Source organism: Erythranthe guttata, chromosome 4, assembly GCF_056151865.1.
Source record: "Erythranthe guttata isolate IM_541 chromosome 4, IM_541, whole genome shotgun sequence".
NCBI classification, from domain to species: Eukaryota; Viridiplantae; Streptophyta; class Magnoliopsida; order Lamiales; family Phrymaceae; genus Erythranthe; species Erythranthe guttata.
In genome coordinates this window covers 13,887,629-13,912,578 of record NC_142536.1, presented here as the reverse complement: position 1 = coordinate 13,912,578, position 24,950 = coordinate 13,887,629, and the positions used below count along the sequence as shown (strand labels likewise).

At 37.5% G+C, this 24,950-nt stretch overlaps 4 protein-coding genes across 4 annotated transcripts; 1 reads left to right on the top strand and 3 right to left on the bottom strand.

Annotated features, from left to right (window-relative positions):
• The first annotated feature begins 4,882 nt into the window (after positions 1–4,882).
• On the top strand, positions 4,883–6,520 carry LOC105973398 (UDP-glycosyltransferase 91C1). Its single transcript, XM_088816938.1, has one exon. The coding sequence runs from the start codon at positions 4,904–4,906 to the stop codon at positions 6,302–6,304; it is 1,401 nt and encodes a 466-aa protein (XP_088673064.1). The 5' UTR covers positions 4,883–4,903; the 3' UTR covers positions 6,305–6,520.
• Positions 6,521–7,394: 874 nt separating this feature from the next.
• LOC105973314 (pentatricopeptide repeat-containing protein DOT4, chloroplastic) lies at positions 7,395–9,725 on the bottom strand. The gene has a single exon (XM_012998336.2). The coding sequence runs from the start codon at positions 9,672–9,674 to the stop codon at positions 7,494–7,496; it is 2,181 nt and encodes a 726-aa protein (XP_012853790.2). The 5' UTR covers positions 9,675–9,725; the 3' UTR covers positions 7,395–7,493.
• A 473-nt stretch (positions 9,726–10,198) lies between these two features.
• On the bottom strand, positions 10,199–12,874 carry LOC105973315 (putative late blight resistance protein homolog R1A-4; the record flags this gene model as incomplete). Its single annotated transcript, XM_088817529.1, is given in 2 exon segments — positions 10,199–11,937; positions 11,939–12,874. Coding segments are annotated over 2 exon segments (2,586 nt in total), but the record flags the coding sequence as incomplete, so codon positions are not given.
• Positions 12,875–13,446: 572 nt separating this feature from the next.
• LOC105973563 (SNF7 family protein) lies at positions 13,447–16,468 on the bottom strand. The gene is made up of 6 exons (XM_012998598.2): positions 15,676–16,468; positions 15,425–15,607; positions 15,176–15,306; positions 14,785–14,953; positions 14,511–14,640; positions 13,447–13,935 (listed from the first exon to the last, which is right to left on the bottom strand). Exons 1-6 carry the CDS (start codon positions 16,135–16,137, stop codon positions 13,664–13,666), a joined length of 1,347 nt encoding a protein of 448 aa, XP_012854052.1. The 5' UTR covers positions 16,138–16,468; the 3' UTR covers positions 13,447–13,663.
• Positions 16,469–24,950: the final 8,482 nt, after the last annotated feature.

Genomic DNA, 24,950 nt, shown 5'->3' with positions numbered 1-24,950 from the left:
GAGATATAAGCATAGTCGATTAAGAAACTAACTACTAAAAAAAACACATCTATGTAAAAATGAAAATCGACACTATTTGTACATATCAAATAATATACATAAATTGTAATTGATTTATAGAAATAGGAATCAATACATAAAAATCCAAAAATGAATTAAAAAAATGAAATAAGGTAATCTTAATCGACTACCAAGACAATCGATTAACACTTTAATCGACTAACAAAGCATAGTCGATTAACTCAATCGACTACCGAAAAAACACATAGTCGATTAAGGGTCCAGCCTGCGCGAATTTCCCTACTCGCGCTGTCCTTTCCATGATCTACAAAAAAACCCTAGATTTTCTCCTTATCATCGATCACCATGCCGTCGCTACACCACACCATCACCACCACACTTCCATATTCTGACGGTATTTAATGACAAATAAAGTAAATTACAATCGGCACCACCAACCCAAGCAAAACCACCACCAAACAAAGCTACCCAAACACAATTTTCTTCATGACCACCTCCATATCCAAAAAGAGGCAGCAAAATCAAATTATTAATCCATAACCTGCGGGGACGAAGAAGAAATCTACGCAAAATCGAGAAACTATGGGTAAGGGAACGCTACTTGGGATATTCGCGAGCGCAAGATCCTCCATCGCGTCATCCCCATAGTCTTCACAATGGATTTCTAGAAGTTGTTCGTAATTTAGGTCATGGTCGTGGCGGAGAGGGAGAGGGAGATCTGAAATTTGAATATTGAGAAGAGAAACGATAGAAATGTCAGAGGAAAAAATCGGGTTTGGAAAAGATGATATATAATTATGGTTAAAATAGTTATAATCAAATAAGGGTAGTTTCGAAATTATAAAAATATCATTTCGGTGAAATATTAGCTAAGGGGATTTTTCTAATTATTTTTTAGAGGGAATGTTTCCTTAACTACATTTTCTAGATAAGGAGGTTCTTGCTAATTTTCCCAAAATATTAATCGATTTATGGGTTACCATTGCATTTTAGATCCTAATTAATATAAATAAAAATTTCAATTATTTAAAAAAATAAAAATATGTCAAACATTCATGAGAAAAATATATAATTTTCAATACTTAAACATCCAAACTTTGTTTTTTTAACAATAATTATTTATTTTGAAAATTTATTTCAGGTACTTCAATTTAATTTTTTACAATAAAGATATTTAAATTTTTATGTGTTCAAGTTGTGATTCTTTTTATAAACTCTTGAATGCATTTTGTGATTCTCAGAAGTAAAACTATGAATTTTATTTGTATTAGCATATGATATACTAAATTAACGTAACTAGATAAACTAATTAAAGTTCAAATCCAAGTAATTACTAAAGTTTTTATTCACTAACAATGAACATAGAGTAAAAAATGAAACTACAATTCAAAAAATTCATTTGTAAAATTAGAATGTTGAAATAATAAAATTGACATTTTGAAAATTTGTTGCAAAAGAAAATTATTATAGTATTTGTTGTTTATTTAATTGATAAAATTCATTTTGGGAAGGAAAAATTCCACATCATCAAAGTGAAAGACTTTCTAATATATTCATAATGGAGGAGGGTGTCAGGTTTTATCTATCTTACATCCGGTGAAAGTTACACTGGGTGATTTTTTACCGTTGATCTCCACATACCAATATGGATGTGTGTGTGTTTGTGTGTATATGAATTGTAAAGATCTACCCAGTGTATTTCACCCGGTGTAGGCTCTCAAAAGCCGAGGGTGTCATATTTGTAATTTTATGGGCAAGTGTTATATTAACCCTATAAATTTTAAGGGTGCAAACTATATTTAATCCAAAATGTAATCAATTGGCATTAAATGTCAAAAGTACTAGTAGATGCAACATACTATGAAATACACATAGGGGTGCAAGTTGGAACCGAATTTCCAACTTCTGTCGGTTCCGATTTGAAAAGTTCCGATTTTGGAACAACTTTTTCATTCCGACTTCCGAAATTCCGATTTCCGAATTTTTCTGATTCTTTTGGATTGGAATTGGAATTATATAAAATAAATTTGGAATTTTCGATTTTTGATCCGATTTAATTCCGAAAATTTTCGATTTTTTTCCGAAAAATACACCTATAAATAATATATAATACTTAATTTCCAAAAAATACACTTATAAGTTTTGTTTTAGGATTTTAACATAATGAATTGTTGCTAGAAGTTTTATTGGATATTATGTTGTGTTTATTTTTTTAAACTGAAATTTAGTAGTTAATAGTTTTACTTTTATCGACGTGGATGTTCTTATTTTTTAAAAATTATGAATATTTTAAAAATGGGTAAATTACACCCACACCTCTGAGATATGCTAAAATAACTTTGAGGTCCCTGTGGTATCAATAATTACACTCACGCCCCTGACACATAGTTAGAAACTCTAATGGGATAATGCATTGGATAAGTTATTTCGATAGAGTTCTAACGGACTATTAGTTTCAGGAAACGGTGGAGACAACAAAGAGTTATGGGTGATTGAAGAAATGTTGCGGGAGCCATGTCACCCCCTAACTCTATATTGTCTCTAACACTAGCTAAAAATAATAGTCCGTTAGAATCCTAAAGTAATAACGTATCCAATGCATTATCCCATTAGGGCCTCTTTGGTTGGGGGTATTACAAGGGATGGGATGGGATGTACCGATTTGTACAACGTTTGGTTTGGTTGATTTTACCACCCTTGATAGTGGGGCCCACCGATTTAATCCCTCAATCGAATTATTGTTAGTCAGCCAAAATTGGCTTGACTAATTATCACATACTCAATCTCATACTTTAACCTATGTGAAATATCGAAAATATCCTTCCAGAATACCATAATTACGAAATTAATAGGTATAAATATTGAATAATCTTCATCTTCAACAACAATTCATTGGCCTTCTCTACATCCCCCGACTTGGAACAAGCGTGCATCAAGACATTGTAGACATGTAAATTCGGAACAACCCCAACTCTCGTGATCTTCTTGTAGACTTTCCACATAGTATCAGTCAGCCTCTCTTTGACCAATGAATTAAGAAGCACGGTACAAGCGTGCAAATGGGGCATATCCACACACGCGCATATGATCAAACACTTGGAGTGCATCTGGATTCTTCTTCGAATTGGCGTAAACTATCACCAGCCAGCTCAGAACATGCGAATTCACACCCGAGTGACCGTCGCTGTTAACGAGGGCGTTCAACACAGTTGGAGACGATAAGAAATCTCTCCGGGCGATATTTTCGAGCAAATTTTGAGCAGTTTTGAGGTGCCTCTATTTTGTGAGGATGCATATCATCAACCAATAAGATTGCAACGAATGCTTGTACTGTGGAATCGTGTCGACCCATTTGAAGATGACCATGAAATTGAAAACGAGTATGGAGAAGATCCAACAATGCTTGGTTCGTGACAGATGACGTCACTAAAGATCCAAACTTTGGTTTCAAAAGTTTGTCCCAATAACCCCCTATTACAATTGCACATACTGTTTTAACCGGCGTTCGCCGCTCATAGAAATTAAACCCTCCATCGAGAAATAAAGATTACTGGAATGACAAGTAGAAATTTCTATCTGTCGCTATGTTTCGTGAAATCCATAAATTAGTGGTGATACAGGTAGAAATTTCTTCGAACATCTTGTGTTTGATTTAAGAACCGTAACAGAGCGCCACCTGAAAGCATCGTCAAAGTTTTTCTTTTTTCTTTTTTCGAAGTTTTTTCTTATTTTTTCTTATTTTCTTTCGATGAATTAAAGTTTTTCTTGTTTAAATATTCGATTTTCTGTTTAAACTATGGCATCTTTTCTTTAAACTTTTCTCTCGACTATAAATTTTCTTGGTCAGAGATAATTAAAAAAGAAGGGGAAGAAGAGGGAGAAGTCTTGGTAGGAGATAAAATCGATTAATTTTTTTTTCTAGATGAGAATCGATTAATTAAAAAATTGTATTATAAGGGCAAACCAGTAATTTACCTCAAAAACCCATATAAAACAGTGTTATTACCCAAACAAAACATGATATTGTTAGTGCAGGTATTATTAGTTTTTTCCCCATAACTCCAACCAAATAATGGATTACTCACTGTGAATCAACAATTTAGTCCCAGTATACCATATCCCATCCATAACTATCATTCCAAACCACCCAACCAAAGATGCCCTTAGAGTTCTAACTATGTTTCAGGGATGAATGTAATTATCGATAGGGACTTTAAAGTTATTTTAGCATACCTCAGGCGTGTGGCTGTAATTTACCCTTAGAAAGTTTAGGCTAATTTTTGAAATTTTAAAGTTTATGTGATTTCCAATTTTTTTCCGAAATTCTGAAATTTCCGGGCCTTTTGGAATTGGAAGGAATTTTTAGATTTCAAAATTTTTGGAAAATTGGAATTAATTTTGTACTTCCGATTTTTTTTGAAAATTTTCCGAAAAGGCTAATTTCGATCGGATCCATCCGACTTTCACCCCTAAATACACCATGTGATTGATTATACATCATTAACTACACATAATAACACACACCTATGTGATTGATTATACATCATTAACTACACATAATAACACACACCTATTTATATGTGTATTTAGTAGATGGTTAATTGTTACAACGTGCAAAACTACCCAATACAAAACACGAGGTGTAACGTATCATAGATGAAATAATTAATATATATCATAATGAGCATTAAGTATATGTTAGTAAAATAGGCCGTCCCCGCCACCAAGCAACTCTAAAACGCTGCCACATCATCTACATACATATATATATATATATATATATATATATATATATATATATATACACACACACGCATCACCATGCATGTAAGTCTACATATATAACACAGGAAGAAGAGATTAATTATAGAGAGAAGGAAAGATGAGTGAGAAAAGAGAGGAGGAGGTTCATGTAGTGATGCTACCATGGTTAGCATTTGGCCACATGATTCCATTCTTGGATTTATCTATTGCCTTGGCTAAATCCAACATCCACGTGTCCTTTCTCTCTACCCCAAGAAACATCCAACGACTCCCCCAAATCCCACCTAACCTAAAACCTCTCATAGACTTCGTGCCCCTCCCACTCGAATATTCCGGCGGCCTCCTCCCGGAATATGCCGAAGCCACCATCGATATTCCGATGGATAAAATGAATGATCTCAAGATCGCAAGTGACCACCTCCGACAACCGATTAAGGATTTCATGGCGGAAAAGTTGCCGAACTGGATCGTGGTCGATTTCTTTCCGTACTGGATAGTTGACATTGCCCGGGATTTGAGCATCCCGATCATCTCCCACTGTGTGTTCGCCGCTGCCGCCGCGGCCTTCTTCTGGTCACCGGAGTTTCTCTCCGGGGAGGGGCGGAGGAGTGCAAGGCCGTCGCCTGAGGACTTCACGGCTCCGCCGGACTGGTTCGATTTCCCGTCGGAGGTGGCTCTGAGCAAGCACGAAGCTAAAGCTATGCACCACGTATTGTACGAGGTGAACTCCTCCGGCATCGCCGACGGCGACCGGCTGACGAGGCTACTCCAAGCCAGCGCCGCCGTGTCCATACGCACGTGCACGGAGTTCGAGCCCGAATACCTGAGAACATACTCGAAGCTCACTGGAAAGCCCGTGATTCCGGTGGGTCTTCTCCCGCCGGAAACGCCGCCGGACCGACCGCCGCCGCATCAGGAGACCGCTATCTTCAACTGGCTGGACCGGCAGAAGCCGAGATCGGCGGTGTTCGTAGGGTTTGGGAGTGAGACTAAACTCAACAAACAACAAATCCTCGAGATTGCACACGGGCTCGAACTTTCCGGCGTACCATTCTTATGGGCAATGAGGAAACCAGACGACGAGGCGCTGCCGGCGGGGTTCCTCCAGAGTACGGCTGAGCAAGGGGTGGTGCACGTGGGGTGGGCCCCACAGAGGGAGATACTCGGCCACCCTTCAATCGGTGGGTCCCTATTCCACGGCGGGTGGGGGTCGATTATCGAAACGCTGCAGTACGGGCACGCGCTAGTACTTCTGCCGTTTGTGTTCGACCAGCCGTTGAACACGAAGCTGATGGTGGAGAAGGGTTTGGGGGTTGAAGTCGAGAGGGATGCAGAAGATGGATCGTTTACCGGAAACGACGTCGCTTCTGCCCTAAAGAAAGGGATGGTTACCGATACTGAGCTGAGAGCACGATGCCAAAAAGCCGGCCGCGAAATATTCGGGGATCGCAATCTTCATCGGGCTTACATTGACAAATTTGTCCGGTTTTTGAAAGGTGAAAGCCGCGTGTTTAATTAGTAAAAGCTTGTTTCACTTGCAGCAATTATTTCGAGCTTATAATATGTTGTGGATTCAGGTCCACAAACAATAACACGCCACGCAAAATGAAAATCCAAACCAAGAAAGAACAGTCACTCGGTTGAGTCGGTTGAGTCATGAGTCGGTTGAGTCAGCACATTGTTATATGTGTGTTCTTTTTTGGTTTGATTTTCATTTGATTTCCATGTTGAGCCGGTTGAGTCAACACAGTGGTATATGTGTGTTCTATGTTGGTTTGATTTTTATTTTGCGTAGCTTGTTATAGACTGTGGACCTGAATCCACACCATAATAATAATTGCTAATAAAATTATGTAACTTTGATTAGTTTTTTTGTGTGTGTGTTTGTAGAAGGATATTATATTCCTTGGAATAATTTGGCATGTTTTGCCTAATAAAGTTCAATATTTTTTCCCTAATAAAAATGATGTATTAGCTCTTTTTATTTGTTACTACTTATTCGGCTTTCATTAACTTAAATTAATTCAAATCGTAAAGGGATACCATTTCTGGAAGCGTTTGAGTGTTGTCAAATGATCACTAATTTTACCCTTCGGGTTTTCGAGTTTTCGGAAGAAGAAAAAAAATTGTGTACACGTAAGAATAAGATGGTAAAATGATCAATCAAAAAATAAAGAATATATGAAACACAAAATGCCAATTTTATAAGTCGTAAGGGTATATTAGTCATTTCACTTTGTTTCTGTGTCCCGAATAATAATATAATTTTAGAACTACTACGGGAATCTATATGAACAAGAGAAATAAATATCGGAGGGGAAGTAGAACAATCAAAATAATTAAAGAATTTAAAAACACCCGTAGTACTCAAAAATCACAATTAACATCCTCTTAAATGATTTAACATTAGAATAAAACTACTCGTGCATAAGTGCTAGTATAAAACGAAATATGTTTTATACCAAAAAAATATTACAATTACCCCCTCATGAAATAGAATTACTACAATTGCCCGCCAACCGTTAAATACTATATTTTAGGAATATATTCCATGGAATCATAAAATTATACAAAATCCCCTAAGGGGACAATGTAAGACGACAACAAACTTCAAGCGATTTTTGGTAATTACGAACACGTGATGGTCTTTTTTTGCAAATTGACATTAGTTCAGGGAATTTCTCGTAATTTAACCCAAAAACAAATGATCAAAAGTTAACGGAGAGAGAGAGACATGGATCAACCACACAACACCCCTTCATCTCTGCAAACAACATCTCCAAGACTTCTTCTATTTTACAGAAGTCTAAATGTGAAGTATCTCTAGCATCAAATACATGAGTACAATTACCTATCTGTATCCAACTATTCCCCGGTTTTTTTCTCAACCCCTTCTCCTTTATCAACGATCTCGCCCTCGAAGCATCTTTCCATTTCTCACCCGACGCATATATATTGGACATTAGTACATGGTATCCCGAATCTCCAAACTTATCTTGTAGAATTTCGTCACCAAGAAGATCCGCCGGGCCCTCCACGTTGTGATTCCGACAAGCAGCAAGCAAACAACCTAGTACATTACAATCCGGTTCATCAGGCATCGTTCTAACGAAGTTGCACGCGTCGGTAATAAGCCCCGCTCTACCAAGCATGTCCACCATGCATGTATAGTGTTCCATATTAGGGTTTATACCATAATCGTTAATCATCGAACGGTAAATGGACCAACCGTTGTTAACTAGACCCGCGTGACTACAAGCAGACAAAAGTCCGATGAAAGTTGACTTAGTAGGCGTTATCGATAAAGATTTCATTTCGTCGAAGAGGAGTAATGCTTTGTTTCCATACCCGTGGAAGCCATACGCGGAAATAAGTGTGTTGTAAGAAACGATATCTTTTTCCTTCATGTGATCGAAGAGCTTTAGTCCGAGTCTAAGGTATCCACATTTACAGTACATGTCGATAAGAGAATTGCTGACCGAAACATATGTTACGAGCCCGTTTCTAATCGCATGGCAATGAACTTCCATGCCGTGTTTAAGTGCCCCTGTTTTTGTACATATCGGGATAATGCTCAACAAAGTGACGGAATTCGGTTTAAATCTAGATTTACACATCTGCCGAAAGGCGCCGAGAGCCGAATCTTGATTTTCGCTAATAGCATATCCTGAAATCGCTGAGTTCCAAATCATGATGTCCCAATCCAACCATAAGCTTAAAAGAATTCCCGTTTCGGAAATCAAGCCACAATTCGAGTACATGTCCATCAGCGCACTTGCAACGACAACATCAAAGTCGAATCCTCGTTTTAGGACAAAGCCGTGCATCACTTTCCCCTGTTCCGACAAGTTCAACTTACCGATTGCAGGAAGAACACTTGCTATAACAACCGCACTAGGTTTTACACCGACGTTTATCATCTCTAAGTAGAGCTCCAAGCTCTTCTTATATTGAGAATTCTGCGAATAACCAGCTATTAACGTTCTCCAAGAAACATCATCTTTACAAAGCATCCCACAAAACACACTATAAGCTTCATCGGTATCCCCAAATTTACAGTACATATCCACGAGAGCATTAGAAACGAACAAATCGCGAAGGAAGCCACTCTTCAGAGCACAGCCTTGAAGAGACATTCCCGTTTTTCTCGCTTCTAATCGTCCGCAAGCCGGAAGAAGAGCAGCCATAACAACTGAATCCGGCTGCTTGCCTTCAAGTCTCATCGTATTGAACAAATACAGCGCTTCAATCCCTTTCCCCATGTGAATCGTCCCACATATTATAGCAGTCCAAGAAGCCAAGTCCCTTTCCCTCTCAGACATATCATCGAACACCTTCCGGGCATCATTCAAGCTTCCGCATTTCGCAAACATATCTATAGCAGCGCATTTCGTGTAGGCATTCGGCTTGAAGTCGTTACGAAACTCGGCGGAACGGATCAAATCGAGCACCTTTCTACCATCTTCGAGTGAACACAGTCCAGAACAAGCCTTTAAGACAAGAGGGCACGTGTAGTTATCGGGTAAAAAACCCAGCTTGGAAACCAAGTGATTGAAGAAATGAATTGCTTGAGAAAACTGAGATGAGTCCAGATACACTCGGAGAATTGCATTACAGGCGATGTTTTGGGTGCAATGGATTCTGCCGAATACGAGCAAGGCTTGTTTCAAATCGCCTAAATGAGCGTAGACTTCCACCAGGCGGGAACCGACGTGGGCAGATACGGCGGCGTTTGGGCTGAGGATACCTCCGACGAGGAGGAGAGCGTGTAATCTTGTGGCGTCGCGTAGATGGGAGTTGGTCGGAGTTTTCTTGAGGAGAGAGGAGAGAGAGTCGATCAACGACGGCCATGAATGGAAATCGCCGCCTGTACCTATGAACCGCCGCATGAGAGTTTTTGCATATTATTTAAATTTCGGAGGTTTATTTTCATACTTGCAATTTTTATTTTTTTTATATATAAATATTTGAAATTCACTTATGGATGAAATTCAAATTAAGCTACTGGATACTCAATTCAATACGATTCAATAAAAACTTGTTCGAGCTTGATTTGTTAACAACTATTTATCAAACCAAGATCAGACACAACTTTAAAAGTTCAATAAATTACCAATCACTCTTTGATATGTTTTAATAATTTTATTATCATTCATTTATTGGAATCGAAAAATAACCGAAACCGAAGCCAAAAAAACCGAAATCAAACCAAAATCGAAAGAAACAGAACCGATGAAAAACGGACATATATGGTTTTTGATTTTACAAATAACGATATACTTGGTTCGTGTTCGATTTTATCCAAAAACCGAACCGAACCGAACCGAACCGAGCCGAGCACACCCCTAGAAAACAAGCAAGAGACACTCATTGAAACCAAAAGGAGTAATAATACACAACAATACTTAGAGCTATAACTTCACAAAACACAAACACCAAAGCAAAACAAGTTCACAATCATCTTTTGAAGAAATAAAATTAAATCTCCAATATTATATCCCATCATGTATCCCATGAAGAAGTGACAGAAACTTTAAGGAAATCCCTTCCTTTGTTCCGTTGTTCCTCTTGCATTCTCTTCACACAAGCCGAAGCCGAACGGCTACAATCAACGAGCTCAATACTTAGACGATCCGATTCGGCAAAATCACGAGGGATTCCTTCTAGTTTATGGCAATTTTTCACGGTCAGGAGCTCAAGACATGGAAATGCTTTAATCCCGACCGTCCATTGCATCAGATCAGAGTCTTCAATTACGAGAACTTTAAGGTACGGAAATCCTTTGTCTTGAGTTTCCCACTTCGCCCCTAGAAAGGCATAGCATCGCAGCTTCAACACTTGTAGATACGGCATTGGAGAGATCAACTTCATGTATTCCCATGGATATCCAAACCCACTCAAACTCAACTTGCTAAGATTTGAATAGAAACCCGGACGAATAGGAGGTGGAGGAACCGAAACCTCGGACCGCGGAATAGGATTCATTGTGATACATTTGAGTGAACTTAAACGAAGATGAGAATTAAGATCAAACAAGTTGAATGATTCACAAGAATTAGGCGCCAAATCAAATCGAATACGTAAACTTGATAGATAATAGAATCTTGCAAGAAGCTCCTTTGTAAAACAATGGGGGCTTACATCTAAAAGCGTTCTGAGGTTTCTCAAGCCAGCGCCACAAGGATCTGGGAGATTGCATCCCGTGATGTGAAGATGCCTTAGCTCTTGCATATCCCATATCTCCTTTGGCAAATATGAAGAACTTATACAAGATTTAATGATGTTTAAATGTCGAAGGATAATCAAGTACTTAAGGCTCCGAAGTTTGGATATGGAAGGAGGGAGTTTTCCGTCGTAAGTGAGGGCAAGGTACCTTAACTGAACTAGTTTCAGTACTTCCATTGGGAACTCGTACATACGAATTGTAAGGGCATCAAATACCCTGAGCAACCTTAAATACTCGAAACATATTGGTACTGGATATTTTTGGTACGGACCAAAACACAGGAGCGAGCGCGCGTTTGAATTAGATGATATTGACTTGTTTACATCTTTGATGGCAAACAGAACTCCTTTGCGGATGCACAGTCGACGGTGGTGCTCTATGCCCTCCACTAAAGTCGTAGTGTCCTGATTACGATTTACGACATGGAAAAATTTGTTCTTCTCGGCTTCTCTGTTACACAGATTCCAAAACACGGAATGGAGACCGCAAGTATTGATTCCGAAACCGGGTGATATATAGCACATATTCCAGCTCTTCTTGTGGACCACAACAAGGCTTTTCAAAACAAGCTCGTCAATCACAATGCCTCTTGGAGTTGGTTCGAGGAATCCCTCAGCGTTCCATAGCTTCAAGAGCTTGGAGCACGGAATTTCATAGTTTTGAGGGAAAACTCCCATATACATAAAGCATGCCTTTGAATATTGAGATAAGTATTTGTAGCTCGAAAATAGTACCTTTGACATCATTTGATCATTTGCATCCGTGAAAATCGAATTTTCTTTCTCTGCCACTTTCTTCCAGTACTCAGTGGTCTTGTCGGCTTTGGATAAGAATTCGGCAACTGTGACGATTAGAAGAGGAAGACCATCACAATTTTCGGCAATCTTCTTTCCAACTTTCTCAAGTTGGGGAGGGCAAAACTCATTCTTCACCAAACACCTTCTCACGGAGAAGATCCCAACTTTCTTCTTTATTCAGTAATCCGATTTTGTAAACATGATTGCTCGAACTCATATTTTGTAGCCTAGTTGTCAGCAAGACTCGACATACACTTTTGCTTTTTGAAAACAACCTCCTCAAGACATCCCACACCTGCATATTCCATACATCATCCAAAACAAAGAGGCATTTTTTACCCTTCAAATTTTGGTACATAATTCTTTTCAAATCTCCCACGTCGAGCATTTTATCAATCTCGAGATTCATTTGAGCTAGAATACCTTGCAAAATCTCTTTTAAGTCACATTTTTGTCGTACGGTGATAAACACACGAACGTCGAAATAACTCGAGACTAACGGGTCTTCAAAAAGTTGCACGGCAAGAGTAGTCTTACCAATCCCCGTCATTCCAACAAGAGATAATGCAGACACGAGGCGTTGAGGATCCGTTGGATATTCCAAAAGCCACGTTCGGATTTCTTGAAATTGATCAGAAAATCCAACCATATTCCACTTCGTACCAACATAACCAATTATCGATGAAACGGCGTCGTCTTCTTCACGGGACAGATTGTTCAATTCGTTAATGCACTCGCCCTCCATCTTCTTGATCGTCTCGTTGAATGAATCGATCTCGTGCTTCACTTCCTTCATATCTAGGGCGAGTATTGTCAATGGATGACTCCCATTATGGGTTTCTCGACATTGAGAAAGAAACTGATTCGAGACATGGGATTCGATTGCATCTTCGAATTTACGTATCGCCACTCTGATTTCTCCATCCAAAGCATCCACCCTCTCGCCGCTGCCGCTGCTGCCTCTGCCGCTGCTGCCGCTGCTATTATCAAATCTCTTGAGAACTTTTCGTAAGGACTTAAGGTGCTTGTATGAAGATTTTAAAATTTTCCGAGAAGGTGGAACAAACGAAATTTAAGAGGATCCTAAGAGTTGCTCGATAACGTCCATAACAGAAATCACAGCAGCATGAGCCATTTTATCTGATATCTCTTTCTTTCATGAAAATGAAAAGTAAAGTATTGCTTTGATAAAATTGTAGAGGAGAGGTGATTTGCACATGTAGTAAGTCAACCATTTGAAATGGTATTTCTTTTTTTTTTTTGTATGTACAGCTTGTCTCCCAGGAAAGTGCTGCCCATTATCGGACAATTAAGTAATCGATATTTACTCGAATCTTACGAATTCTGATCACATAAATACAAAGTCCTCCTATTCTATTTTCCATTTCTCACTCGACGCATATATATTGGACATCAGTATATATATGGTATCCCGAACCTCCGAATTTATCTCGGAGAATTTCGTCAGCAAGAATATCTGCGGGGCCCGCCACGTTGTGATTCCGACAAGCACCAAGCATACATCCTAGTACATGAAATATCAGAACCATATTTCAACTATTATCTTTCAGAATGAATGATATTTCACCAATAAAACCATTAAAATATATATATACACCTTCCCAACAGAACAGCCTGTTTAGTGTTGTGATAATTTCCTTCAAAAATCACTTTGATAAATTTACTACTATCACCAGCAGTGCAATAAGTATTTACATACCCCATGTACAATGGAAACTAAATATACAATTTTACTAATATGGTATAGATATTACACATTACATTCAAATCATCAACTAACACTGTCGACCCAAAAACCCGAAAACACACAAAAATATCGGCCATGAATATAAAGTCAAGCAGCTTCAAGACAGCCTTCTTCTTTTGACATGCTTTTGTTGCCACCCGACTTTAAATGATATTCTGCCGGTGAATCAATTTCTGCACTATTTTTTAGATTGAGATTTGATAAAGCATTGCTCAAAGCATCAGTTTCTTCCGAAGCATTGCTATTAAACCCGTTTTTGGTTGGGAGTTGGTTCGTTTCAATTCCAATTTCCAGCTGCAGTTTGTTGAATTCGTCTTCTATATCTTCATCATCGACCTCTGCATATGATGTGCTTGATTCTACAAAATCACAATCAAGTATGGTTAGAACGCCATGCATTTATTCAACTATATGTTAAACGAAAATTACAATCGAATGTGGTTCTGAGTTTAAAGTATCTATTAGAACCTTCATATCCAGTAACTTGGCACCATCACTGAGTTTAATGTATGTGGATTCGTATAACATAGATGGGATTTTTTTAAAACAGACGTACATTTTAATTGCGAAAGAAAATGTTATTCATTTCAGCAAGTATGGCAAACGACACCCACTAAGGTATCTGTACGATAGTTAGTAAAGATATATGCAGGTGAACCAATTATTTATAGCGAGTTTGAACCTAGAATTTGATTCCCAAGCAAAAAACAAAATCTTTTTTTCTTCTGAATTCGCAACAAAAACTAAATTTAGATTTTGATTCCATCGTTTCATGTACTAGTTACAATTCTCTTGGGGGGAAATCTAATGGGGACAAGAATTTGCACAAACGTATCGTACGTTCTAACTATGGACCATAATTGGATAAAAACTGTCTTCCTGGTCTAGTTAATAAGGCAGATGCAATAAAAAACTAATGAATGAAAGTTATTACCTAAAGCATTATCGAGTTGTTTCAGCGAATCAATGTTTTCATCAACTTCCTGCAGACACAGCTCAACTTCTTCGATACTGATTCGATTTTCCCGAATAGCATGTGCGCTGCCTTTTATGGCCTCCGAAACCTGCATCGGGACATCACAAGATAACTCGAAAATTATTGAACAAAGAATTAACTAGTCCGAATATTACCAAATATTAATACAAATAAGTTCTAAACTTCCTTATTTCAATTAAACAAGCCAAAAGGAAACATGTCATGTGACAACCTTTTTAGAGGACTCGGCATCTGTGATGACCTGGAGAACTTCTTCGACTCGGTCCAATAATGACGTACATCTTTCTCTACTTTGAGTTGTCAACTTCAGTTCTTTCGCGTATCTCAAAGCAATTTTCTTGTTTCCACTTTTGAGAGAAGCTAAAGCTGAATTCCTACTTCTGCATAGCAAGAGTAATTTTTTTCTTGAAATCGACATTTTATTTTTATTTTTTTGTTTAAATGCAAATATCCAAGAAAACCATGATAAACAAGAATGTTGGTTTGGGCATTGCAACTGATATCTTCAATGCTTCTCTAGCTACATACTAAATGCTAGTTACGCATTCACAAATTGCCGTGCTTGCATATGCGAAACGAATTAAGTTGATTTAGATTCTTACTTTTGATAGCGCTGATCAATCAAATCAAGCTGCTGCTCGAGCTTTTCTGCAGTCCAAACTAAGTGCAGAACACTGTAATCCGAACTCGAGGCAGCACAAACTGCTCCATGAGATAGACAAATTTTCACTCCCTATAATGGAAACCAAATTATTACTCCCAAAAATACCATTGGTTCAGAATCTTTAATCCTATAGAAAAAATGGAACGATAGTCTAAATCGAAAATCGGAAACGAAAAAAGGAAACTACCTCGATTGGATCAACTCTGTTGATAATGAGGCGTGCTGCTTTGCCCTGCGCTGACAAGTAACTCAAAATTGCAAGAGCTTGTTCTGATCCCATACATATATCCTGAAACTTTTTCATTGTGATCACACACGAATTTGTCCAATGATTTTCCGACAATTTGCCGATTACTTCGAGAGCTCGCTCCTGTGTGCAAAGTAAAATTAAGCATACTAATTAATTGGAGAGGGAAAAAAAAGGTTGAATTATCAGACCTCTAGGAGTGGGGCGAGAATGTAGGAATCTCCGGCGAGAGGGGAATTTTCGTCGTCGTCGTTGCTTGCCCCAAAAAAACCTAATGCTCTCCGGAAAATGTGAGAGAGGCGGGTAGCGGCGGAAGTAGGGTGGGGCGACGGCGGCGGCGATAAGTCTCCGGCGCGGAGCATTTCGATGAGGACGCGATCGAGGCATAAGGGGGACAATCCGTCGGCGCGGCGGAACCAGAGGCGGCTGACGGCGGAAGGGCGGATGATGAAGATGCGGCGGTGGCGGGCAACCTTGACGATTAAATCCCTCCAGAAACGGTAGAGTGGGTCCCAATCGGACCTCTGTCCGCTTAGGGCTTTGAATCTCGCTCGACTCGTGGACTCGTCGTCCCAGTCCGGCACCTCTTGCCGGACAAAAGCCGCCACCGCCGCCGCATTCTCCTCCTCGTCTTCTTTCTCTTTGTCGTCCATATATTTAATTATTTTGAAGGTTTGTGTATTGAGATTCTTATTATTCTCTTAATTTTGGCCAGGAATGCTGCTTCGACGGGGAATTGGCGGCGCCGGTGGCCGGAGTCGGTGGCGGAGAGGAGGAAGAAAAAAGAAGCAATCAAATTGGACTAAACTCCCATACAAAAAAAAAATAACTTGCGCAGGAAAAACCCTTACAAAATTTAAAAAGAAATATCTAATAATTGGAGGGTGTAGATCTGCATAATTGTCTCATAAAATTTGAATTTTAGACAGAACCCCCAACAGATATTAAATGATAGTACTTTCTCAAAACATAAATTGTAATAATATGAAGGGTAAATTACAAATACCCCCCTGAGGTATGGTCAAATTACAAAAACCCCCCTCTTGTTTGGATAATTACATCTACCCCCCTCAACTATGATTTTTTCTTAGACCTCCACCTTTATAGTGCCAAATTCAACATAGTCATCTAGATTCCGTGAAATGTGCTCTAGTTTGTACTCTTTTTGTGTAAAAAATACAGTTTCCGATGCACCACAAACTGATATATACAAGCTAAAAATCACATATTATGATCATCTTGCTTCATAATGTAGAGTTTGAATGGGATAAAACGGGTACAAAAGTGATAATATTCCATATAATCTCGAAGATTCCACTAAATTTGATGAGTTGAGGGGGTGGTTGTAATTATCCAAACAAGAGGGGTGTTTTTGTAATTTGACCATACCTCAGGGGGGTGTTTGTAATTTACCCTAATATGAAAAATGTTTACATTCAATAGATCATATGTGAATTGTCATGTCATCTATTGAATAAGTCATGTTAGAATAATTAATTATAATAAGAATGTTTGATATTATATTTGGGAAAAATGAGTTTTTTAGTCTTATAAGTTTGTTACTTGAGAGTTTTAGTATTGTAAGTTATAAAAGTTGGGAATTTTGGTCATATGACCTATTATAACAGATAATGTGATGGTTGATTGAATGAGTTGACATTTTCAAAATGAATATGTTAGATTGGAAAATGAAGTACAATCAAAAGGACTAATTAGCAAATTCCAACTTGTTACCAATAGGTCGAAATATTTTACTCACATTTGAATACCTTCATCTTCCATATAAACATAGAAAGTGTTGTAAATAATATGGAAATATGGGTCTTCTTATCCTAACACGATAAGGGTTGTAACCTCCATTCCACTATAGATTCTCAACTTCCCACTACCCCATTATTCCAACACATTGTAGTGGTTGTAACTCCTATGTAACTTTCCGTGGATTACACCTACATAAATGAGAATTTCTCCTCCCCTAAACACCCACAATTTTCTCTCTACGGATTGTTGTTCTTGTATTCTCTCTTTCTTTCTTTGTCTTGTTATTTACATTCTTATGTATTTCCACAAACACAAACCAAAGAGCTAGATAAATAAGCTATTTTACAACACGTTATCAGCACGAAGTACTTGCCGTTATCGTGGAAAAACAATCGTTAGGATACTCGATGAATTCGAGGTGCTCGTGGAAAGGTAATTGTTCGTCGGACAAAATTACTTGGAAAACTTGTGATCCAAGTTTATATGTGAAACGGTAATCTCGGAAGAATATATTAATACCATTCGTAATATTTGGATTTAAGCATTTCAAATAAACTTTAATCGCCTTGCAATGTTGATTTCGTAAGAGATGCATGATAGATCTATTTAATGGCATGAAATATGTGAATAAACTTTATGTTCAAGTCATTACTTAATTTATACCGTGGATAATTTGAATATATGATCTGATTGGTGATCTTTATTCTATAATGTGATTAAAATGTCTTGTTATTTCATATAATAATTGTTCTGAGCATGTGAAATGCTATCTTATTATTCGGCAAAAGTATTGCATGTTCAAGTATGAAATATTGTCATGAATTTTGCCGTCTCAATCATGCTATATGATTCTATGTATTTTGCTATATGTGATGATTCAATGTTTGAGATTTAAAGTGATGAAATCTGGTATATATTCTTTTGTCTCATGCTCTTAACGTATTATCACTTATGCCTAATGTGATTGTATGAATTCCGCATTATGGATGATTAGGTAATTGGTAATTAACTATCTCAGTCATTTCAAATTGGTTCATGGAATTTGTATGAGTTATAATACATGATAATTATGATTTATATCATGACAAGTTATACGGTTTTGGTTATCTTTTATATCAATATTAGAGCATGCTATATGTCTTTAATGTTTGGCAAATTTTCATTGCCTTAATTGCATGAAAACATTGGTGTATCTCTAATGGAGAATTCTATTCAATTGATCCATTATTTATCTGTCATATGTAATTTTGTGATACAAAATGGTAAGCAAAATTTCGTTTGTCGTTATGGTTTATCGTATAAAATCCATGAATGTGTATGAACATGTGGTGTATGAATTATTAGACCGGAAGTTCTAATATGTGAAAAATATTCATGAAATTGTTTATGGAGGTTACATTCCCATAAAGCAATAATATTATTCTATTTGATTTGAGATGAAACACATGAGCGAACTCGAGTTTACCCAACTTAATGTATTTGGTGAAAGTTTTGTTGGTTGGAGAATGGATGTTAAGATCCATACGCTTAGTGAGCAGTTGAGAATGGTTGTTTTCGATGATAATTTATTAGGTAAAGCCCAGAAGGATGATACTATGTTTCTGATTAAGAGGTAATTGAATAAAGTCCTTCGTCTGGACTATTCATCGAACGAGGGTCCTCATAAAGAATGGGATACCCTGACTAGTCGTTTTGATTACCAAAAGACAATACACTTGCCGGAAGCAAGGAACAAATGAATTCATAAATGATTTGTATATGAATCTTAAAATCCGAATAGAGCTCAAAATCAAGACATAGATATATGTTCATATATGGTGGATCTAAGCATTGGTCGCGCACCTGAAGTGCGAGGAACGTTGGGGCTGTGGATGCAAATAATAATGCACCAGCATAGACTGAGTTGGCAGAGGTAAATGTTTTCAATGTATAGCCCGTCACTCAGCTTTCATACTTCGTCACATCTGACCAAATAACCCATATTGGGATATGATTGAACTGTTGATTTCGTGCATTATGTTTATTTTATTACTCGGATTTATTAGTTTATTGAATTTCAATCATCTTACTTCATATGCTCATGTTATGAACTATATTCGTATTTTGATTATGTTTGGTTCATGCTTTGGATCATATATTTATGTCACTGTATGTTCTAAGTTAATTATGATGTTATTCAGTGGTGTTTGCTTGATGAATTTATTTAGTACCTGAATTACTGAATATATGTGATTAAATTTATATAACTCTCTAGACATGACATGTTGGGGTAAATGTTTGGTAGATAGTGCGGCAACACATACTATCTTGAGAGATAAGTTGTACTTTATTAATTTCATGTCTATTTGTAACAGACCTCTTTGATAACTAAATGAGGCACATGTGGTTTTGATAGATGGTTATGGTAATGTCCACATTATGTATCTCATGGCACAGTTTTGCCCATTGAAGTATCTCATTTTTTTCTCCACGTTCCAGTAGAACGTTGTTAAACTTTAAAGATATTTGAGCTAATGGTTATTTTGTTGAAACCATTGAAGACAAGAAATTGAGTATATGTGCATCATCTCTAACGTGTACGGCCAGAAGCATACATTGGGAAAATCAGAGGAATTTTCGACACGATTATGTAGAACCACAATTTGTATGCCAGAAGCATAAGTTGTCGATTGCTCAAAATCAAGTAATTTGATTATATGTCAGGATACGCACATACATGTAATGATTCAATTCCTTTCTTGGAGGTAATCCAAGAAGATATATGTGAAATATGTATCACCATTATAACTTAAATTTAGAACCTTAGACATGCGATCTCTTACCCGCTCAAATTGCGGACTATCACTTTGATGAGACTGTCATCCCGCCGTTAGGGGGAGGAAAGAACGTCCACACTAACGTTCCTGGAGAACGGCGTGAAGTTGCGTGGGACGACCCCACCGTGTCTCATCAAGATCCCCTACATCAGAGAATTGCTACATAGAACAATAGATCATCCATACTAACGTTCCTGAAGAACGACGTGAAGTCGTGTGGGATGACAATATAGATGTGCAAGTAATATCCATAGTAACGTTCCCGAAGAACGGCGTGAAATCGTATGGGACGACTTAGAAATCTGCATAGAACATCCATACTAATGTTCCTAAAGAACAATATGAAGTCGTGTAGAATGAATAATGCCAGACTCATTCTCCGATTTGAAAAAGTGACGAGATTTCAAATAACCCAGTAACGACAGATGTTATAGAAGGATAAAATATGGGCAGGCCATCAATCCTGCTAACCAATCTTGCTTCCCTTCCTAGAAGAGGGGGAGAGCAATGGGATCAAAAGATTCTCATCTCCATAAGAGAATAATGCCCAACAATCGAATCCGGTTAGCACAATTACCAATGGGATCCCACCTGACCCATCTCATAAAATAGTTCTTGAATATGGATTCGTCTAGGAGACGAAGTCGGGGGACGCCTCGACATCAATATCCATTCTCGAGAATAGGAAAATCTCGATTAGTTATTCATGCAAATGAGATGTTGTATCAGGCTGAAATGATCATCGATGAAAAATTTCCTTACATTGTAGCTACTGAACTTTTTATTGAGTGATGATATAAAACCTCGATCAATTGATAAGTGTAAACAAAGGGATGATGGGCCGAAATGAAAAAAGAAAAAACAATCCAAGCTGAATTTGATTCCTTGATAAAATGAAGAGTGTAGAGACCAGTAGTTCATACAACTCCTTGAATTTCACCCATAGAATATAAGTGAGTGCTCACAAAGGAATGAAATGAGATCGGGAACTAGAAGTTTCATCTCATAGCTTAAACGAGATTGGGAGCCAGGAGACTCATCTCATAGCTCAAGGAATGAAATGAGATTGGGAACCAAAAGATTCATCTCATAGCTTAAACGAGATTGGGAGCCAGAAGACTCATCTCATAGCTCAATTAATGAAATGAGATTGGGAACTAGAAGATTCATCTCATAGCTTAAACTAGATTGGGAGCCAGAAGACTCATCTCATAGCTCGAACGATATTTGGAGCCAGATGTCATAGTACAATGATTTATGGACAAATGAGATTGGGAGCTCGAAGACTCGTCTCATAATTCAAGGATTTCCTCAACAACCTGAGATTGATTTTAATTAAGAGGTATACTCTCTCATGATGAATGATATTAAATACGTGGTCACAAAGTATCTAATCGGAATCTAGATACAAGTATTTATATGAAAGTTCCAGAAGGACTTCGATTTCCCGAAGCAATTAGTTCCAGATCACGGAACATAAACTCAGTTCGGCTGAGACGTTCACTTTAATTATGACTACAAATTAATATTCCAGAAGAATATATGACAATTGCCTAAGTGAACAATTGCTCGGAAGAGAATAGGTAAACAATAATTGGTTTTGATTGTTCCTATTACTAAAATTTATAGTAAGGACATGAACTTGATTGGGACTACTGAAGAAGTCATTTAAGAAAAACTCAATTGTTGAAAATTTGAGTTCAAGATCAAAGATCTAAAGAAGACTAATTTGTTGTCTCTACCGATTTCAAATTTATCATGTCAATTAGATTTTTGTCCATCAATCGAATTACATCGAGAAGATGTTATGGATAAAGATAAACTATCGAGTAACACCTATGGGAGTTGGAAAGTGGAATAGGTTAATGATTCATTTCGTCCCATGGAGAAGGACGAGGAAGTGTTAGCACCAGAAGTGCCATATGTAAATGCAATATATGCATTAATATGCTTAACTTCATGTACTCGATATGATATAGCTTTTTCGGTAAATTTATTAGATGGACTTATCTCACCTTACAGACACGCTCTATGCATCAATGAATGAGGCAAAACTTGTGGTTTATATTGGCATTGACTAGAAGTCATATCCACACAAAGCTCGTTCCCAATCCATGGTTTAGTATTGGGAAAATAGCTATGTCTTGGGGTTCTATGAAATGTACCTTAGTTGTCACTAGATCAAATCATGCATGATGTTTGCTTCACGAGATAGTGAGTGAATGCACATGGCCTGAAGCCATGATTAGGCATGTTCGAGATTCCTGTGAATTGACTAACATAGAAGATCCTACGGTATTGTATTTTACTGTAATACAGTATGCATTGAGCAAATGAAGATGGGCTTCATTAGAGTGACAACTCCATGTACATAGTTTTGAAGTTTTCTTCAGTCAGCAACAACAATAGCCTAAACAAATAATGATCCCGCAGATCAAAATTTGAGATAACTGCTCCAACTTTAAGAATAATTTTTGCCTAAAGTCAACTTTTGAAAACATGTTAAGGCTATTGACTTGAGTAGATTATCCGAGCTCACTCCCCTGTACATATCAGGGGGAGTTAACTTGAGGGGGAGTACCGTGTAGGTACTCAGTATCCAGAAGATACCCAGGTTCCCTGTTGTACTCTTTTTCCTTTGTGCGAGGTTTATTTTTCCTACGGGGTTTTTGTTACTTGCCAAGGTTTTAACGAGGCAACACATGCTGATTGGAAAGATTGTGCGTTGTACTCTTTTTCCTAACCAAGGTTTTTTTCCCCACTGGGTTTTTATTACTCGGAGGTTTTAAGGAGGCAACATGAAAAGCACAGTAGTGCACAATATGGAAATATGGGTCTTCCTATCCTAACACGTGAGAGGTTGTAACCTCCATTCCACTATAGATTCTCAACTTCCCACTACCCCATTATCCCCACACATTGTAGTGGTTGTAACTCCTATGTAACTTCCGGTGGATTACACCTATATAAATGAGAATCTCCCATCCCCTAAACACCCACAATTTTCTCTCTACGGATTGTTGTTCTTGCATTCTCTCTTTCTTTCTTTGTCTTGTAATTTACATTCTTATGTATTTCCACAAACACAAACCAAAGAGCTAGATAAATAAGTTATTTTACAACAGAAATAATATTAGAATGTAAGCAATGACAAAATTATTTTGACGAGTCGACCCAAAAAATAATAGGATTAACCAAACATCAAACTAAATCTTACTATTTAGATAGACGGTCTTGGTTAATATCTCCAACCAAACGGGGCCTTAGTGGATAATTTCAGCTACTAAATAGTCTCGTATATGATATGATTCAACCATGCATCGAAGTTAATGCCGCACTAAACAAAGTAAAAACTCACATTATGTATGTTGATAAGATGGGGGTGCCTAGAGAGATGATTCAGTCATTCTCTATATAGAGGTTTGACGCATTGGGGCTTCGAGTTACAAAACACCCACATTTGTGTACGCTTCAGTGGATGAAAGATGATGCGTTATGCAATGTGGTAAATCTGCATGTTAACCACATTGCAGTATGATAGTAAAGTGAAGCCCCCAGGATCGATGAGCATATATACATTTGAGACGAATGGTGGACTTGTTACACTAGCGTCTTTTATCTTGGCTCAACCATACGATGATCAAGATCGCACTTGGAGGGATGTCATTGAGTTTGAGAGATGTATTAGTTTGCTGCCAAAGAGAGGGGTCGATCATGAGATTATTTTATTTATACCCATTTTGATATTGACCCGGATTCGATAACGAATCCTTTCAACGAGGGGGAGTATGATACGATCCTGACAAGCTCCAAGATGAAGAATTGGAAGAAACGAAAGCGCATGAATTTAATGAAGTTGTTCCGCATTTGAAATGACGCAAGTCAGCGCATGTGAGTTTCTTGAAGATTCTATGGTGTGGAATTGGAAGAAAAGAGAATTCATGGGACTTGCCGAATTTCATGCATCCGAAAATTCTCGCCTATTTACGACAGTTTTGTCATTCGGGTCATAAATCTCTTATCTTATGCTTGATTGCTCACCAGCTTAAATATCTACAACGTTTCTGTTTTGATCGAAGAGAGATTCAGAGTAGAAGATAATAGAAATGGAGGTTGAACGTTGTTGTACATGCACATCCAAATGTCTACTCGAGTTATGAAGAGTGCTCGTGTCGTCGACTTGAAGTTTAAGTTACTTAATTTAGTTTTGAACTTTTTTATTTTAAAATTTATTATGTATTTATTATTCTAGAGTTCTTTATGGTTATAATTTGTTTATTTATTAGTTTATTTATTATAGTTTAGGTAGGAGTCATTTTCCTTGTGAAAAATGAGTCTTTTAGCACTTATAAATAGGTTGCCAGTATGGCATTTTTTATGGACATCTTTAAGCATTGATTTGAGAGATTAAAATTATCATTCGTTGTTCTTCAACAACTCTTCGGTGTATTTTGCGAGTGGATTCTTGTGAATTATTCTTAGCGATATAGTATTGATTTCTGATTCATAATAATCACGAGGTCAATATTTTCACCTTTATACTATTGGTTTTTAGCTCTCTATAGCTACGGGGTCAATATTCCGAATTCCGCCAATTAAATCCTTTTTTTGGACGTTTTGTTCTTGCGTCCACGTAAGATATTTAGGTCTAACAAGTCCTACAAGGTTCGTATCAGTATACATTGAAATATTACAAAATGTGAAGTGTGAAGGAATATAGTCTATTGAGGAAATTTATTTGTCGAAATATCCAATTTTAGTATGTGCTATTGCATTGATCTGCTCCACCATCTCTGAAATATTTCTGGATATCTCAATATTAATTCAAAAGAATGGTGAGAATCAATGTAGGAATGGCCGAGTTTGAACCAAAAAAATGGAGCTTGTCT

Coding starts and splice junctions, on each gene's coding strand:
- LOC105973398 (XM_088816938.1), top strand. CDS start 4,904: ATGAGTGAGAAAAGAGAGGAGGAGGTTCATGTAGTGATGCTACCATGG.
- LOC105973314 (XM_012998336.2), bottom strand. CDS start 9,674: ATGCGGCGGTTCATAGGTACAGGCGGCGATTTCCATTCATGGCCGTCG.
- LOC105973563 (XM_012998598.2), bottom strand. CDS start 16,137: ATGGACGACAAAGAGAAAGAAGACGAGGAGGAGAATGCGGCGGCGGTG. Junction 14,954..15,175: donor ATTGATCAGCGCTATCAAAA/GTAAGAATCTAA, acceptor CTTGCTATGCAG/AAGTAGGAATTCAGCTTTAG. Junction 13,936..14,510: donor ACAACTCGATAATGCTTTAG/GTAATAACTTTC, acceptor GTGATTTTGTAG/AATCAAGCACATCATATGCA.